Raw genomic sequence first — 15,033 nt, forward strand, 5'->3', positions numbered from 1 at the left:
CAGACTCCCTGAGCATTTTATTGTGGTTACTAAAATAGTAGATTTGCAGTCTTTGCATTGATAGGAAGGGGTGCTCTGTTTAAAAAGAAATTCCCAAATGTCTAACTTCAAGTTAGACACTCCATAGCTCTCCGTATCTATGAGCAGTACTTTGATGGGACAACACTCTGTATCTAAAGGTAGTGTTTAGTGTTTGACGAAAGGGCAAAGCAACGTCATGTTCTTACATCACGTCCTTACTGTGAAAATCTCTACTGAAGAGCTGAGGACGTGGCTCAGTTGGTAAACAGCTTGTCTTGCAAGCATGGGGACCCAAGTGGGATCTCCCAGTGGTGGGGAAAAAACCTAGTGTGGATGCATGTGCCTGTAATGTCAGCAGTGTGTGAACAGGACAGGCAGTTCCTAGTGACTCATTTTCTGGCCAACCTTGGATACCTGGTAATTCAGAAGTTTGTAGGAATGTTTTTTAGAATAAAACATAAACCATTTTGTAAAAAAAAAAAGGGGGGGGGAATGAGGGAGGGAATTGATTTTAATGTATTATATACATGTGTGAAAGTGTCATTCTATATTAATATATGCTAATAAAACCATTCAAAAATACCTTTAAAAAAACAAAAAAAAGAGAGAAAAAAATAACATGGTATTAAAACAAGAATAGACATGCAGATGCATGGAACAAAAATAAATAAATAAATAGATAGATAAATAAATAAATAAATAAATCTTAAAGAAATCAATTTAAAAGTGCAGAATTTTTAAATTTTAAAAGGCTTCAAAATCAGAAACTTTTTGAGCACAGACATAAAGCCATAGATGGAAAATACACACCATGAAACCATTTCATCCACAAAACTGTTAAAAATGTTGTATAGCCAGGTAGGGTCAGTCATGGTCGCAGCACTCAGCAGACAGAAGCAGAAGGATTGTGAGACTGAGGCCAGTGTGGGCTATTCAGACAGACAGTCTCAGGAATAACACCTGACTGAGTGTGTGTGTGTGTGTGTGTGTGTGTGTGTGTGTGTGTCTATATTCTATACTATATTATATAGATACGGTAGATACAGTATGTAAATCATTGCAAGGCTACATATTGAAGGTATATGAATCCGAAACAAATTAATTTTGTTTAGACCTGGGTCTAAAGATATCCTACTTATTATGTATATGCAGATATTCCAAAATCTAAAAATTCCAAACATTTCTGGCCTCAAGCATTTCCACTAAGGTAGACTTGCCTTTGTCTCACTGTTTAACTATAGCTGGGCTAAGTCCTTCACTTCTTTCTACTTGGCACACTGTGCCCTCTGAGGCATCTGAGTGACAAGGGATGAGTCCCCGTCACCCTTCCCAACCCTGTGTTTGTCCAGGGTGATCTGAAGTGTCAGGCCATTGCTTTTAGGATGAAATAACAGGTTTTGTTGTTTATTTTTGGAGGCAGGGTCTTACTCTAGCCCAGGGCAGGCTTGAGCCCTTGGTCCTCTTGCCCTGGCCTCCTGAATGCTAGGGTTTCATGGTGCCATGCACCACCACACCCAGAGAATACTGTTATTTTTTATGCCTTCTCATTTCTATAATTTAGATTAAACATTACCTACAATATGTGGTTTTAACAACTATATGTGAGATTTTTCACTGGAGTATTTGCTGTGAGGTGTCCAAACAGTCTCCTAACTACACAGGGGCTGAGATGTTTGCTTTCCACGTGCTAACTAAACTGGAGATGTAAGAACAAGCGTCAATTGAACTCAAGTGATCTATAAAGATATGGGCGGATCACAGAATTGCCTCTGCAAGAGAAGAATTGGAACAAGCTCTTTGTCTCTGGGTGTTCCTAAGCTCTCAGTAGCCATTGTGGTTGTTGTTGGCGTGTTAGGATTGAGCATGTCACTGTCTCCTAATGATAGAGAGCCCCTAGCTCACTCTCATGGGATGGAAACGGGGAAGAGGCCACTGTGTGAGCCGAGAGAGAATGTTTAGCTCTTCTGGCAGCCAAGCACTAAGGCAGGCTGGCGGATGACTATAGGATGAGCCCAGATGGCTGACTGGCCCCACAGGAGCTGCCAGAGTCTCTCAGTCCTCTTTGAAACACTCTGTCCTGGCCTGCAGGACACCCATCAGCCTTTCCTCTCTTCCAGACTATTCCTCAATGGTTTACTCTATGCTTCTATCCCAGCCTCCCCTGGAATGCTGTCCTCCAAGGTTCTGGTCCAGCCCTCAGATCTTCTCACTGTACCCACAGGGACACCTCCTTTAATCCAGGGCTTGAGCTGTGCTCTCTCATCTGAGCCACCCATCCCTCCCAGACCCAGCAGGTGCCATTTCACTGCTCACTCACCCATTGTGCCATCCGCTGAACTAGACACCATTTATTAGGTATAAGTTGCACAGCTCTTACATACAGTTGCATACAGGCCTTACATTTTGACAGACACAGACATCTGCATAAGTAGTACCAGTGATATATCTTGTCTTTGGGAGGAGTTGAGCGATTTGAGTTAGGTAGCATGGATCCTGACTCAGGGAGCTAGGATCACAATCCAAACTCCATGTGATCCAAGCTATATGGACTATCTTTGATTCTATTGTAGCTATTGCCTCTAGACCAGGCTATTTAAAAAGAGAACATAGCTAGGCATGATGGTTCACACCTCTAATCCCAGGTCTTATGAGACAGAGGCAGGTATATCTATAGTGAGTTCCAGGCCAGCCAAAACTGCATAGTGAGACCTTGCCTCATAAATAAATAAATAAAATTTAAAAATAAAAATAAAATAAGGACCAGGACTGCATAGTAAGACCTTCTGTCCAAAATTTATTTATTTATTTATTTATTTATTTATTTATTTATTTAAAAATAAAATAAGAGCTGGGCAGTGGTGGCGCACGCCTTTAATCCCAGCACTTGGGAGGCAGAGGCCGGCGGATTTCTGAGTTCAAGGCCAGCCTGGTCTACAGAGTGAGTTCCAGGACAGCCCGGGCTATAAAGAGAAACCCTGTCTCAAAAAACCAAAAATAAATAAATAAATAAATAAGTAGAATAAATAAATAAATAAATAAAAATAAAATAAGGACCATACTGGCTCATGTCACCACAAATTCAAGGGCAAGCGTTAAGCATTTTGATGGGTGTTTTGCCTGCTGGTGAGCCCGCCTCTCTGGACGCCAATTGTTCTGTTTTTGGTTCATTTTTAGACATGCTTCCCCTCTTGGTGCCAAGATAACCTTGTTTGATCCAGCACAATACATTCCAGTGCTGTGGAGGAGGAGGAGGGAGGGGGACTGCACTGTGCCTACCTTAGTATCTTACCTCCAAGTTTGCTTTAGTTCTCTTAAGAGAGGAAAATTCTGGCATCCTTGTGTTACAGTGGCACAGTGTAATAACTATCATTTTTTATGGCTTTTCCTTTAGTTTTATATGTGTAGATGCTTCACCTGCACATGTATGTGTGTGTATCACTTGCATGCCTCCTGTCCAGGGAAGCAGGAGAAAGCATCAGATACCCTGGACCTAGAGTTATAGATAACTGTGAGCTGCCATGCTGGCAATTAAACCTGGATCTTCTGTAAGATCAATAAGGGCTCTCAACAGACTCTGTCTTTAAATTTTTAATTAGGCCAGATATAGTGGCCGGCGCCTTTAATCCCAACACTTGGGAAACAGAGGCAGACATATCTCTTTTATATTTAAGGCCAGCCTGGTCTACATAGTGAATTTCAGCTAGCCAGGGCTACATTTTAAGATTCTGCCCCGAAAACTTCAGAACTGTAGTTTTTGTTTATTTGGGAGGTGGGGCAGCGTGCACACATAGAAAAGTCACAGGCAAGGATTAGGCATCAGTTCTCTTGCCTTGTTTTGAGGCAGCGTCTCTTGTTTCTGCTGCTGAGCGTCTTACTCAGCCTCACAGTCTCACCGCCTGTCTCTACCTGTTGTATCCTGTAAGAATGCTGGTACCACAGCTGTACACTGCCGCACCGGGCGTTTCACACGGGCTCCGGGGTTGTTCTCAGGTCATCATCAGGCCTGTGCAGCTGGTGCTTTTCCCTGCCAGGCCAGCTCCCTGGTCCCTCCATCATGCTTTTTGATAGAATGGGAATTTCACTGTTCAAAACATGTGGTTCAGCTTTTCAAAGATCATAAATGACCCTAAAATTCAGAAGGCAGTGTGTATAAACTTAGGGGAAGCATGGGAAAGAACTCATCTTCCCAAAGTACATGGAAATCATGTAAACTGAAGGCAGTGGTGTGAATGCACCTGAGTCTGGGATACAGGCATCCGGTGCAGGCTAATGATCTCTTCGGGTTTCTTTCTAAGTGTATTATAATGTTATAATTAAGTCGAGGAGTCAACCAAGAAGAAAACCATTTCACTGTGAATTTTAAAATGAATGTTTAATACCAAGCAGATAATTTTTATTTTAAAAACCCTTTCCTCAAAATAAAAAAAAAAGTATATACCTTTGGTATTAGGTGAAACTACCTCACTGAAGGTGATCCTTCACACCCCACCCTGACACGTTTGCCCTCTCCCCACTGCGCCTAGGGAATGGAGGATATCCTGCGATGCTTCATCAAAGAAGGCAGCGCCGAAATGACCCGCCAGATAGAGTTTATCATCAAGCAGCTGAATTCCGGTCAGTTTTATCTCTATCTCATACTTTTGACTTAGTCACATATGACAAAAAGATGCACCAGCTTTCTCACAGAAGGTTGTGATACATTGGGAGCCATTCAGGAGGCTTTTGAGTCAGGTATGGTAGTCCGTCCGTGCACACCTGTAATCCCAGCACTAGAGAGGCTGAGCCATCATGAGTCAGGGTAGACTAGACTACAGAGCAAGACTCCATCTCAAAGAAGAGAAAAGAAGCCTTTAAAGAAAGTAGAGGAGGAGGCTGGAGCCGTGGCTCAGTGGCTAAGAGCACTTAGTGCTCTTCCAGAGGACCCAGGCTCAATTCCCAGCAACCACATGGCAGCTCACGACTGTCTTAACTCCTGTTCCAGGGATCTGACACCCTCACACTGATACACATGCAGTCAAATAACCAGTGTACATAAAATAAAAGTAAATAAATAAATAAAACAACAGAAGAAAGTAGGGGAGCCAAGCTCAGCAAGTTCAGTAGGACTATTCGGCCTGGACAAGGTCAGGTCCATATCTAGTACACCCCACTACACTCATACATACATGTTGCCCCCCACATGTAAATTACACATACCACATATACACTCACACATTTGTCACCTGCATGCCTCTCTCTCTCTCTCTCTCTCTCTCTCTCTCTCTCTCTCTCACACACACACACACACACACAGTGGGGTGATAGAGAAAGGGAGGTTGCTCTAACACTGAAGTGCTTGCCATGCAAGATTAAGGACCAGAGTTCGATCGCCAGCACCCATGTAAAACAAGCCAGGCATGGTGACACACACTTGTAATCCCAGAACTGGACAGTTGGAAACAGGCAGATCCCTGAGGCTCACTGGCCAGTCAGCCTTAGGTCCAAGACAGAGAGACTGTCTCAACAAGACAGACAGCTCCTGTCAAGTGACATGCAAGGTTGACCCCTGGCCTCCACGTGCACACACACATACGTGTGCGTGTACATCCTCCCCCACGTGTGTAGCCAAGTCGTCAAGGCCAGATTGTCCAATATCTCTTATCACAATAGAGATCGCTTATCAGCGGAGAGGTGTGTGGTCAACAAAGAGGAGTTGAAGGCAATTACAAGAGTAGCCTTCTCTACCCTTGTAAGATCTCTTTACGAGCCCCTCCTGTCCCCTCTTAAATCCTGCCCCACTGATAAGGGCAACTTTCCCAGGTCCTATGGCCAGTTAGGGAAACAGGTGCCAGTCCTTCTAGCACCATGTAGAAAATGTCACCACGTCACCATTCCAGAAGAACGTGTATGTGCCACCTGGCAGCAGGGAGGAGGCAGCTTGGTCCCTTTCTTCTCAGTCTCCTCCAAGGCCATGATACACATCTGGCTAGAGAACCAGACAAGCCCTGTGTGAGGGATAGAGAAGCCTCTAGCTCTTTCTATGGACTCCTGACACAGGAGACCCTAGGACTCCCAGTATCTGGGGACCAAATTTATCACCTGTCTCTCCCCATGTCTTCCCTGGAAACCGTTCAAGTGCACAGCTCCATTCAGCACACAAAAATGAGAGTATTTTCCTCTCTCCTCACAAGCGAGCCGTTCACCCAGTGCACCTGGGAAATGCCCACTGTAGCTGTCTTCCACTCACAGTTCCCAGTCTGGGCTTTGCCCATACTGACATAATCACCCTGGGGACCAGGGGAGCTTTGAAATTCTCAGGTTGTCCCAGCAAGGTGGAACACCGGTGAAGCCCCAGGGAAAAGTTCAGCCTGGTACAGAAACACGCAGAGTGTGCAGTCAACAACAACTGTAGGGAGTTTGTCCCGACTCACGTTCAGGCCACAACTCCAGCCATCCATGAGGGTAGCCAGCACATAGTAGCTCATCTAGCTCATCATGAGAGAAAGGTCAGAGACACCAACCAGTACACCAGGCAGGAGCAAGGCAGAGCAGGCTCCTAGCTTCAGGCCCTGCTAGTTACCAAGGGAGGGCCTTTGTAAGGCGTTCACTGGTTCAGGAGCAATGGGAGAGATGGTTGTCTCGGGAGGAGGAGGAGCTGAGGCCTGTGAGGTACTCTAGGTCATGGGGCTGGAGGGTTCTGGGTAGTTAGGATGTGTGAGCCAACAAGCTGAGACATTATAGGGTTTGGGGATTGGAAACTAGGCTGGGAATCATTGCAAAGAGTGCCCAACTGAGGGGCCTTACCATATGTGAACATAAGGAGTATGTAGTCGGCAACAGTAGTAGTGCAGTGTGAAAGGCATCTTCTCATGGCGGACGGAATGGAGTGTGCTGTCCTCGGGCAGAGAGAGGGTGTTAAATGATTAAAACTCACCCAAAAGCAAGCTGCAAAGCACTGTGTGGATAGCCAGCTTTCTGAGACAGTTGTGCAGGTCAGCAGGGTGTGGACCTGTGCAAACACCACTGAAGGGACAGACTTAAGCTCTGGACCAGGAAAGTCAGTAGAGACTCTCTCAACCTTAGGATGAGGCTGTGTCAGCATGCATATGTATGTATGTATGTATGTATGTATGTATGTATGTATGTGTGTGTATATATGTATGTATGTATGCATGCATGATGTATGTATGTATGTATGATGTATGTATGTCTGATGTATGTATGATATATGTATGTATGATGTATGTATGATGTATGTATGTATGTATGATGTATGTATGTATGATGTATGTCTGTATGTATGATGTATGTCTGTATGTATGATGTATGTATGTATGTATGTATGATGTATGTATGTATGTATGTATGTATGATGTATGTATGTATGTATGATGTATGTATGTATGTATGATATATGTATGTATGATGTATGTATGATGTATGTATGTATGTATGTATGATGTATGTATGTATGTATGTATGATGTATGTCTGTATGTATATGCATATATATACATATATGTGCATTACAAAAGAAGATTTATTAGCTTGGCTTACACAATTGGATCTAGGTTGTCTCGCAGTAATTGTCTACTTGGTACAGAAGCAGAGAACTGGACTCCTCCAAACAAGAAAGACTCTAATCAAAGGCTAAAGGCCTAGAAACTTCCTGGAGCCATTGGTGTGAGTCCACACTGAAGAAGCTAGAGCAGCCGTAGACACCTTTGCTTGGAAAGGAGGAGTTTGTACACGTGGCAGGCTTTTGCTCACCTTTACCCGGCCTGGGTGCCCAGCTGTTTGATGGGGCCACCGTGTTCAGGGAAGGCCTTCCATGCTCAGTTGCTGAGGTCCAGCCTCAGCACGAGGAGGGTCCTGATAAAGGGAGCAGCGCTGGTTCCATGATGACTCGGGGTTGGCAGTGGATGCGAGCTGTCGGGTCAAGGGCTCTCTCCTTGTCTGAGATGCTCATCATTCTTCTGACCAGAGAGCTTGAACCCAGTCTTTTATTTACTAAAGCTACATCATTAAGACTTTGAATACTGCCAAGCAGTGGTGGCACGTGCCTTTAATCCCAGCACTTGGGAGGCAGAGGCAGGTGGATTTCTGAGTTCGAGGCCAGCCTGGTCTACAGAGTGAGTTCCAGGACAGCCAGGGCTACACAGAGAAACCCTGTCTCAAAAAACAAAATAAATAAATAAACAAATAAAAACAAAAGACTTTGAATACTGTTAATAAATTTTTTTAGAAATCCCTACATTTACATAAATTTTTTGAATCCCGGATCATTAGCCAGCCCCTGCTTCCTTAAAACAGACACTAAACGCAAAGCAAAAGCACGTTTCCTTATAGGTTTACACAGCCTGTTCTTCATGGATTGCTGGACACACAGCTCTTCCAGTTTCCTAGTACAGCAGACAGCAGTCTTTAGTAACTGTTTTCATGTAAAGTCAGGAGGTGATAGACTACTAAGGTAGAATAATTTCTTACAAAAAAATAAATAAAAATTAAAGAATAAATAAAAATTAAAAAAATAATTTCTTACAAAGTTTTAAAACTTACGCAAATAAACTAGGTATTCTCATCTGTGATCCTTCAGGTGGCTAGGGGAAGAAGTGTTGGCTTTTTATATGCCTGTACATCATCTTTTAATTCTCTAATCCTTGTTTCCTATCCTAGCAAGCCCACGGCCTCACAGACTCTCCTTGTAAAACTGTTTGTTTCTAGATCATATACGAGCCTTCCTCCTATAAGACAAACGCATCTGTCATTTGCTTGTTTTCTATAGATTCCCTCTTTTCCTGTCCATGCCTTTTCTTCTTGAGACCACTCTGTCCTTGATATCCCAAAGTTCAACCTGGCTAATTAACGAATGGTCCTTTCTACAAAGGACCATGTAGGCTTTTATGGTTTCTGTGGTTATATTGTCTAATCCTTTCCGATGGCTCTAAAAGCCAAGCAGAGGGCCTGTTCCTCATCCTCCCCGGCCTCATGACCACCTCCGTTCCTCATTCCTGAGAGAGAACTGCATCTGTTTCATTTATCATAGCATGATTAGCTCTCAGTGATGGCAGAAGTATATTCCCCAGAAAGAGAGACTGAATGTAAAACAGAAGAGATAGCAGAGCAGCTTCAGGGCAACAGCAGCCATCAGCACATGCGGGCATCAATGGCCTTGCGCTGTTCCAGGGGCAGGAACTATGTCACACCTTCCCCTACGCAGCCATGCCAGGCCTGCTCTCAATTACTGTCTTAGCTGCCAGTCATCTGAGCCAGTGTCCTGTATTACCTTTTGTTGCTGTGGTGAGATACCTGGCAGAAGCATGTAAGGGGGGGGGGGGTGCTTTTGGTTTGCAGTTTGAAGAAACAGTCTGTCACCTCGGCATGAGCTCAAGGGAGCCAGCCCCATTGTACCTGCAGTCTGGAAGCACGGAGAGAGGAGTGCTGGCGCTCAGCTTGCCTTCTCTTTTTCATTCAGGAATTCGGTCTGTGAAGTAAGACTGCCCACATTTAAAGTGTGGTTTCCTATCCAGTTATCATAATCTAGAAACTCCCTCATAGACCTGTTCAGAGATTTGTGTCCATAGTGATTCTAAATCTCATCAAGGTGACAGTCAAGACTAGCCATCAGTCTTGAGAGCCAGAAGTGAGCTTTGCTAATCTCCTAAGCAGCTCGACGTTCAGTTTGGTGGTTAGCCTCCAGGGGACTTCCCAACCAGTCAGTAGCTATCTGTCCACTGGGAATAGGTCTTCCACAGGGAGAGTGCTGTTGGAGTCCAGACGCAAAGCTGAGGAGAGATGATGCCTCAGAAGGCTTTGTGGAGGAGAAAGTAGCTCATATTTGGGTGATGTCTGCTATGTACCTGGTCCAAGTGCCTTGTTCTGGTGTTCTGTAAATTCCTCCAAGTTATTCCCTTCCGTCCTTTCTCAGGCCCCAGGGAAGTAAGCAGTATGATCCCCGTTTGCCAGGTGAGGGAATGGCTCATTCTCTGGTTCTGAGTACTGTGGACTTGTGCATGTGTGCAAACCTCACCGAGCTAGTAATGAGCCTCAGCCTTTAAGAACACCCCTGCCCCCACCCTGTGTTGTATCATAGACCTGCCTCCTTAGGCTTGTCTACTCTAAGAGACTAGATAAGGGAGCTTGGAAAAATCAGGCTGTGCCCTCCAACCCCCAATGAAGAACTGACAGTCTAAAGCACACAGCCTTAGTGGAAAGGCAAGCCCTTGCAAACTGCATGATAAATTTATGCTCCTACCTTGTGCTAGTGCCTGCCCCTGTTCCCTTTGCTTGAAGGCTAGGTCATAAGTCTCATGGTGTGGAACTTCCTGACACCTTCAACCCCCAAAACACTCTGAGTCAGAAACCTTCTTTGTTCAGAGGATTTTCTGTTCTTCCTTTCAGGCTCGGTCATGCTGTGCATGGTAGTTGTCTCTCCTAGTGTAGCTCTGTCCCAGTTTTGAAGGAAGGGCTCTTTCTCTCCCTTCAAGGCCCCATCATAGCATCTCTGGTGTAAAGCTCGATCCCTCCTAGTATTCTCCTCCTTCACAAGGCCTACTCATGGCCCTTATGTGTCACTCTGTCTGTCTGTCTCTGTATCTGTCATTCCTGCTCCCCGCCCTCCATACCCCCTATTAAAGCTCATTTAAAGGTAACCTCATGTCAGCTCCTTTCCCAAATCTTCATCTTTAAGTTAGAACAATGGAGCTGGGCAGTGGTGGCGCACGCCTTTAATCCCAGCACTTGGGAGGCAGAGGCAGGCGGATTTCTGAGTTCGAGGACAGCCTGGTCTACAGAGTTAGTTCCAGGACAGCCAGAACTACACAGAGAAACCCTGTCTCGAAAAACAAAAAAAAAAAAGTTAGAACAACAGGGTTTAGAAAGCAGAACTACGGACAGGCCCCTGGGTCCTCTGTCCTCCGCTTGTTACTTGTGACGAGGAATGACGGTCAACAAAGCTGTTGAGAGGATTACATGAAGCAGCACTGTTGTAGAGGCTAGCATGCTCCCTAGGAGTAAACGCTGGTTCATTCTCCTGCCCTGCAGCTCCCTCTGATGCTGTGTTTATAAGAATATGAATAAATATGTTCTGATAAAAAGAGTGTATTTGAGGTTGCTAAGAATGGTAGCGAACTACTGTGGCTGATTCAGGATGGCCGAGAGTGTGAACGTGTGTGCCAGTGAGTGGTCAGGAGTGTGGAAGGGCGGTGGTCAGGGGAGTCAGGGGTGTCGGGTGTGCCCAGCAGCATGACTCTCCTCTCCGTGTGACGCTCACATGACTGCCCCGGATGATGCTCAGTGACCAAGTGACAAGCTCTGTGGGTTTTCTGATTAATTTATTTTTCTTCACAGAAGATTTGCCGGATGGTATTCTTGAGTCTGACGATGATGAAGATGAAGATGATGAAGTAAGTTGAAGGCTCTTGAGACAGCACAGAAAGCTCTGCCAAGCTCTTCTGTGTCCCTTCTGAGTCCTGAACACTGGGGCAGAAGTAGAGTCCTCCTGCCCCTGTGCCTTTCCTTGAAGTTCTGGGGTTAGTGGAAATTCGATCTGTGGTGGTTCTGTAGCCCTCACATGAGGCCTTCTGTAGCTGTGCCTTTCTCCAGGTGCCTGGAAGCTTCCAGTGCTCCATCTTGAACTTTTTATGGTTATAGCTGAGCTTTCCCAACCTTAAGTCTCAGGACACCACTCCTTCAATATTCACCTCAGCCGGCTTGTAAGCCCATTCCAGACTGGGGCGTGGACACAGACCTCAGGACCTGTGCACAGATCACAGGTGTAGTGTTGCGTCTCCTCTAGATTCTAGGGGAAGGTGAAAATCAGTGGTTCTTCTCTGAGTCTTTGCTCTGAAAGGTTGTGAGTCCTCAGCTGTCTCTGGTGACAGAAGACATGGCGCATAGGCTCATGATGAGATGCTCTGGACAAAGAGGTCCTGGTTTGATTTGGAGCTGGCAGAACCAACCACATTACAGTCCTGTGTTCATTCTTTTGGTGTAAGTTTGCTGGCTATAATACACTGCCCCTTCATCATCAGAAGGTAGTTGACATGCAGAGTCTCAATGGGGTGGTCTTGAGGATGGTAACCTGAAGGCTGCAGGCACGGCTCACAAGGCAAGCTTCTGTGTGACTTGCCCTTCAGACCTAGAAAGGACAGACTCGGCCTTCTACCATTCTTGTGGTAACAATGTGGCTTGTCTTCCTTCTGTGCATGGAGACCAGCCCTGTGCCACAAGGAAAGCTGCTGAGGCAAATCTTGGCTCAGCTGTGTCAGCAGACACAGTTCTGTACAGGGGAAGGTTGTCGTGTGCTAGGCTGGGAGGGCCACATGGTGTCAGTTTGAACCACTCAGTCCTGCCCTTTAACATGAAGTGCCTGTTGGGAATCCTGGCCATATTCCCCAACCATTTGTGGACACTAAAAGTTAGAAGACTATATAATTTTCATGTCATTTAATTTTGTTTCAAATATTTAAAAGCGTAAAATCCGTTCCTCTTAAACTGAACAAACACAGTCGCCTGCATTCAAGGGCTGTTGCCGCCACCCCTTGGGCAGAGCTCAGCCACCGAGCTCTGGAGAAAGGCACCACCTTCGTGCTTGACCCCTGACCCTTTAACACAGATTTGAGTTAATCATTTTATTCCTGTTAAGTTTCTGTCATCTTGTCCAAAAAAGGTTCCTCTCAAGTTCTGTTCTTTCCTCTTCCTGTGCCATCTCTGGAGACTTCAGTGATCTCTGGTGTTTTGATGGTTTCTTTTATATTGTTTGGAGACCAGGGTCTTGCTCTGTAACCAAGGCTAACCTTGATCATGTCTTCTCCTCTTGTCTTAGCTTCCCATGTGCTAGGAGGGTCACTACATCCATGCATGGGCTTGTTCAATTGTTTTGCTACTAACCTATTAGTTTTGTATTATAATAAAAACTCATTTGGTCCAAGCATGCTGGTCAATCATGGGAATTCAACTTGTGCACATTTCCCTTCAGCAGTGTGGCAGTCAGCTACTGAGATCTCTGCACCTGCTGCTGCGCCCCAGGTTTTAATTTTCAGCAGTGTCTTTGTCAGGGAGACTGTGTGGTGCCGTGACACCATAGTCAAGCCTGCAGAGGAGAGGGCTTACTTAGCTAATGTTTCCACACCAAGGATGTTCCTGGTCAAGGATGTCAGGGTAGGAACTCTAAGCAGGATCCTGGAGGCAGAGACTAAAGCAGAAGCCATGGAGTGAGTCATTGGCTTGCTCCTCTTGGCTTGCTCAGTTTGTTTTTATGCTTTCCAGGATCTGCAGACTTGCCTATAGGCCAATCTGATGGAACCATTTTCTCAGTTGAAGTTCCTCTTTCTAGATAACTGTACTTTGTGTCAAGCTGACAAAAAAAAAAAAAAAAGCCTGGGGGGGGGGAACAACTGAAGACATCTGTTACAATAAGTAAATGGTGGACAATAGAGGGACAGGACCAAGAGTAACACTGAAGACTGGAGCAGCAGATCCTGTGTGACCCTCAGTGACCTTCTCTGTGAACTGACAGAGTTTAGCAGGGACCACCAAGGCCAGACATCATTTTATAACTGTCAGTTAACTTTGCCAGGGAGGAAGAAACTGGCAGATAACTTCAATTCAAGGAGCATGCCCAGGACTGTTGAGCGGGGCTGCTGTTGCTCCTCTCAGAGCAGGCTATGAAGCAGACGGGGTTGTCAGTGTCTCTTACTTAGCAGTGCAGGAATGTTTTAGAATGTGACATTTGCACCCAATACAAAGGCTAGAGTCAGTGACACTGTTTTTAGGCAGCTGCTTATTGACATGGCTCTGCAGAGCGACCAGGCTCCAGATGAATTATGCAGCCTTGCCTTACACTGAGCTGAGAGCTACACTTGCAGAGTTATGCCTTCCTCACAGCAAAGTACCCAGATGCAAAATCTAGTTTTTCTTTCTAATGTCTAAAACTGCAACTGTTTATTTAATGTGGAAGAAACTCAGTTACATTGAATATCCACCCATTTGTAGCTAAAAATTACAAATTACAGAGCTAGCAATACACCTTCTGATGTACAGACCATGTAAGGAGCACCTGTGATGAAGACAAACATATCTGGGTGTGGGATGCTAAAACTCAAGAAGGTAGCTGAGGCAGGAGGATGTGGAGTTCAAAGCCAATATGGGGTACATAGCAATACTTTGTCTCAAAAAAATCATAAAGTTAATATGAAGAGTGCTTAAAACAAAGCAAACATAAATCTACACGCCTGTGAGTTATAGATACACTTATGTGCCCACACAGCAGAAAGGTGTGGAAAGCTACACCCTTCTTATTGACATTAGGAACTGCAAAGGGGAAGAGGAATGAGGAAGTGTGGGTGGGAGATGGAGAGAGGCCTGGGTCTCAGACTGTCCACCAAGGGGAGAAGGGAGAACAGGACAGTGCATGTGGTAGGGCAGAAGTCAATGGCACAGTTTGGGGTATTAGATTAAATGGGGCACACTCCAGTAAACTGAAGAGCAAGCAGGCCACAAGAGAATGTTCTGTATATTCCACTCTTCACACACTGTGGACACAGGCAGGAAAGGGAAAGGATGAAGGTCATTTTAGTTTAATTTAAGATGAGAAAAAAACAAAACCAAACATACCCACCCACAGCTGTCAGGAGACGTGGGGCCAGATAGAAGGAAGGGATAGGAAGGCCTCAGTGCCCAGTGTTAATGACTCCTTCTCCTTCTCTTCCTCCTCCTTTTCCTCCTCCTCCTTTTCCTCCTCCTCCTTTTCCTCTTCCTCCTCCTTCTCTTCTTCTTCCTCCTCTTCCTCTTCTTCCTCCTCCTCCTCCTCTTCTTCCTCCTCTTCTTCCTTCTCCTCTTCCTCCTCCTCTTCCTCCTCTTCCTCCTCCTCCTCTTCCTCCTCTTCTTCCTCCTCCTCTTCCTCCTCTTCCTCCTCCTCCTCTTCTTCCTCCTCCACTTCCTCCTCTTCTTCCTCCTCCTCCTCCTCTTCCTCCTCTTCCTCCTCCTCTTCTTCCTCCTCTTCTTCCTCCTCCTCTTCCTCCTCTTCCTCCTC

General features: G+C 45.4%; 1 protein-coding gene across 1 annotated transcript in view; it reads left to right on the forward strand.

Moving 5' to 3' along the window:
- Armc9 (armadillo repeat containing 9) overlaps window positions 1-15,033 on the forward strand; it is a 129,518-nt gene that overhangs the window by 52,987 nt on the left and 61,498 nt on the right. The window contains exons 18-19 of the mRNA XM_028789580.1: window positions 4,545-4,635; window positions 11,349-11,404. Of these exons, the coding sequence (XP_028645413.1) occupies window positions 4,545-4,635; window positions 11,349-11,404 (147 nt within the window). The remainder of the gene's footprint in view (window positions 1-4,544; window positions 4,636-11,348; window positions 11,405-15,033) is intronic.

The sequence above is a fragment of the Grammomys surdaster genome, unplaced genomic scaffold (genome assembly GCF_004785775.1).
Source record: "Grammomys surdaster isolate TR1022 unplaced genomic scaffold, NIH_TR_1.0 125846, whole genome shotgun sequence".
Classification (NCBI taxonomy): domain Eukaryota; kingdom Metazoa; phylum Chordata; class Mammalia; order Rodentia; family Muridae; genus Grammomys; species Grammomys surdaster.